This window comes from Papilio xuthus, unplaced genomic scaffold (assembly GCF_000836235.2).
Source record: "Papilio xuthus unplaced genomic scaffold, Pxut_1.1 DF826717.1, whole genome shotgun sequence".
In the NCBI taxonomy this organism is placed as follows: domain Eukaryota; kingdom Metazoa; phylum Arthropoda; class Insecta; order Lepidoptera; family Papilionidae; genus Papilio; species Papilio xuthus.
In genome coordinates this window covers 1-2,883 of record NW_013531932.1, presented here as the reverse complement: position 1 = coordinate 2,883, position 2,883 = coordinate 1, and the positions used below count along the sequence as shown (strand labels likewise).

Sequence of the window (2,883 nt, the reverse complement as noted above, 5' to 3'; positions counted from 1 at the left end):
TGACAAAATAGTTCCAACATCAAACATTTGAACCAAATGTTTGTGCCAACATTTGGACGAAATGTTTGACCAATCATGTTCGTAAATTTGAATATTGTATCTCCAATGTCATAAACCTTTATATTGCCATCCTTTTCACTCTTTATGAATAAGACAGAGAAAGGAATAGTATTCGTACTAATTTTACAATATTCGTGTACAAAAATACAATTTACTGATATATAAGGATTAGTAACTATTTATTTTTATTATGTACTTGTTATATATTTGCTAGCTGTCATACAAACAACCTTAATTGTATATAGAGGTTTTTATGTACTTTTGATACAACTGTTGGCTAAGAAACCTCCCTGTTATAATAGAAGAATCTATTTCTAGGATCTAAACTGGTTTTTGTACTTATTTAATTCAAATAATGAATACAATTCGTCACAGTGAAGAATCTGTATGATATGGTATCCGTACCGAAATTGTATTTGGTACGATGGAGTCAAAATTTATGAAGTTCGTGTAAATATCTGGTACGGTCCTATTCAAGTCTGGTACGCCGATGTCTAGATCTGGTACCACGGAGAGCGGCGCACCCAGCGCAGACGGTACCCGTCCTGTTCAGTACGGATCTTGATAGAGGCACCCTCTGACGCCTTCACTGTTTCCTTTACCTGAATAAAAATGGTTTAAATGTTAAAGTTATATTATTTTTTTTATCAGATGACAAAGAGTTCGCCGAAATGGCGAATCTCTGCCCATAGACATGTTGTTGGTGGCGTCTACTAATGTTATCAATTTGAGACTAACAATTGTTTAAAGAAATAATATCAATAAACAATATTTAATAAACTTACGCTCTGCATGAGGTTCTGAGCGTTGCCGACGAGCATTTCCGTCGCCTCTTGATCTTCTTCGCTACCTATGTACCAAAAACAATTTTTTTTAGTATATTTTAATATGATTTTGTGCCTTTTTAATTATTGTAAAAATAAAAATATAGTTAAACAAAACTTAATTAGCCTATGTGTTCCTCCAGACTGTGTTTTACATCTATGCTTAATTTTAGCTAGATCCATGCAGTGGTTCTGGAAATACCTTCTAACAAACATCCATGCACGCATCATCCTTTAAAGAATGGAAGATATCATGATATATCAGTGGCCAGTATACTGTGAGCTGTTATCTGTATACTCAATATTCTTACCCTGAGCTCCGAGCATGGTGGCCTTCACAGTGGACAGGATCTTAAGCTGGGTTCCAATAGTCGGAATCCTCTCGCACACTTGCAGCAAGTTCTAAAAACAAAAACATCAAAAATATACTTTTAATTGAGTAATTTTCTTTAAATGGTCCTTCGAGCCGGATAACAAATTAATTATTGATCAATAGAAATGTTATTTATTCTTCTAAAGATTTTCTTTATTCTAGAATAAACTTAATATAGTATATAGTATAACCTTGACTAATTATACTAAAAGGGTAGACAGAGATATTTATTTGACTAAGTGTCTGTATCCATACATTTGATTATAAAGAGATATTGTTATTTGTGACTTACAGTACGAATCCTCTTGTCAGTACATTCAAGAGCAAGTTTCTTCGCCAGACGTGTGACCTCCTCTGAGGCCTCCGCGATCGCCTTTGCAGTAGCAATCAGTTCACGCTTACTACCTGTTAAATTTTACTCATATTAGTCATGTATAAAAACTACCTGAGAACTCCATCCACACAGTTAAAAATAAAGTTAATTAGTATATATGTTATTTCTAACTATGTTCTAGTTTAATCCCTCAACAAACCCCGTTGACTCGGATATGGAGATACCTTCTAACGTCCATTCATCCATCTAAACTTTCGCATTTTTAATATTAGTAAAATGAACAAGGATTTTTGTTAATATTTGGTATTAGTAAATTATCGTGATGCAACCTGCACATATCTGAGAAGAGATTCAAAGATATGTGTGAAGTCAACCAACCCGCACTTGGCCAGCGTGGTTGACTACGGCCTAATCACCCTTAACTTAGGGTAGGCTCCGAGCCCCTCGGTGGGGACGTATAGTGAGCTGATGATGATGATGAAATTATTTATTTTTTAATAATTACGATTATATAAATAACATTATGTACATTTATTTAAAGCATTAAGCGTAAAAATAACTGCATTATTTATATGTATTATATTAAAGCTATACATACCGGTAAGATTGAGAGCCACCTCTATCCGTAAGCAGTTGATAAACATATATACAGTGAACAAAGCTTTATAATATACACACGGCTTTATCAGCAATATATATTTATTCATTTAATATTTATAATATTCTCCTTCCTAATTAAGTCGCAGGCTGTGTATTTTTAACCGTGGTTTTCCGATACCAAAATCCGCGTATAAAATATATTGTTATTCTCTGTTTATTCAAATATAATGACAGAGATCACGATGTCAAAAATCCACGGTTAGTTTTGCAATATTGTTTGTATGAGTTTGTAGATGTGAGTGCGGTGCGGTGCGGTGCGATGCGGTACCTTTAGAGTCAGAGCGCACGAGGTCAGAGAGGCGCGCCATGAGGATGGCCATGCGCTTGGCGGCGGCGATGATCTCGTTGTCCTTGGAGGACCACTCGCGTACTGCGCGGTGCAGATTGTGTGCCGCCACCTGACACAACATGTCACGTATTAGTCGTCACGTCAGATTAACGTCAGAATATAAACTGATGATGTTTAAAATGTATATCAGAAGTTAAATCAAATTTAAACTGTAAAACGATGTAATAGATACCAAAATGGGTTGGCTGGGATGCGGCTGGCGTCGGAAGATGTCTTCGCCCTCGTCGTCAGTATCAGGCGGCGGTGGGCGGGGCGGGGCGAGGCCTGGTGCAGGTGGTGCGGG

The 2,883-nt window shown here is 36.5% G+C and overlaps 1 protein-coding gene across 1 annotated transcript; it reads right to left on the bottom strand.

Moving 5' to 3' along the window:
- Positions 1–328: 328 nt before the first annotated feature.
- On the bottom strand, positions 329–2,877 carry LOC106122952 (vinculin-like). Its single transcript, XM_013319099.1, has 6 exons — positions 2,773–2,877; positions 2,520–2,649; positions 1,550–1,662; positions 1,196–1,286; positions 846–910; positions 329–662 (listed from the first exon to the last, which is right to left on the bottom strand). The coding sequence occupies exons 2-6, from the start codon at positions 2,569–2,571 to the stop codon at positions 555–557; spliced, it is 429 nt and encodes a 142-aa protein (XP_013174553.1). The 5' UTR covers positions 2,572–2,649; positions 2,773–2,877; the 3' UTR covers positions 329–554.
- Positions 2,878–2,883: the final 6 nt, after the last annotated feature.

Coding starts and splice junctions, on each gene's coding strand:
- LOC106122952 (XM_013319099.1), bottom strand. CDS start 2,571: ATGGCCATCCTCATGGCGCGCCTCTCTGACCTCGTGCGCTCTGACTCT. Junction 1,663..2,519: donor CGTGCGCTCTGACTCTAAAG/GTACCGCATCGC, acceptor AAAATTTAACAG/GTAGTAAGCGTGAACTGATT. Junction 663..845: donor CTCAGAACCTCATGCAGAGC/GTAAGTTTATTA, acceptor ATTTTTATTCAG/GTAAAGGAAACAGTGAAGGC.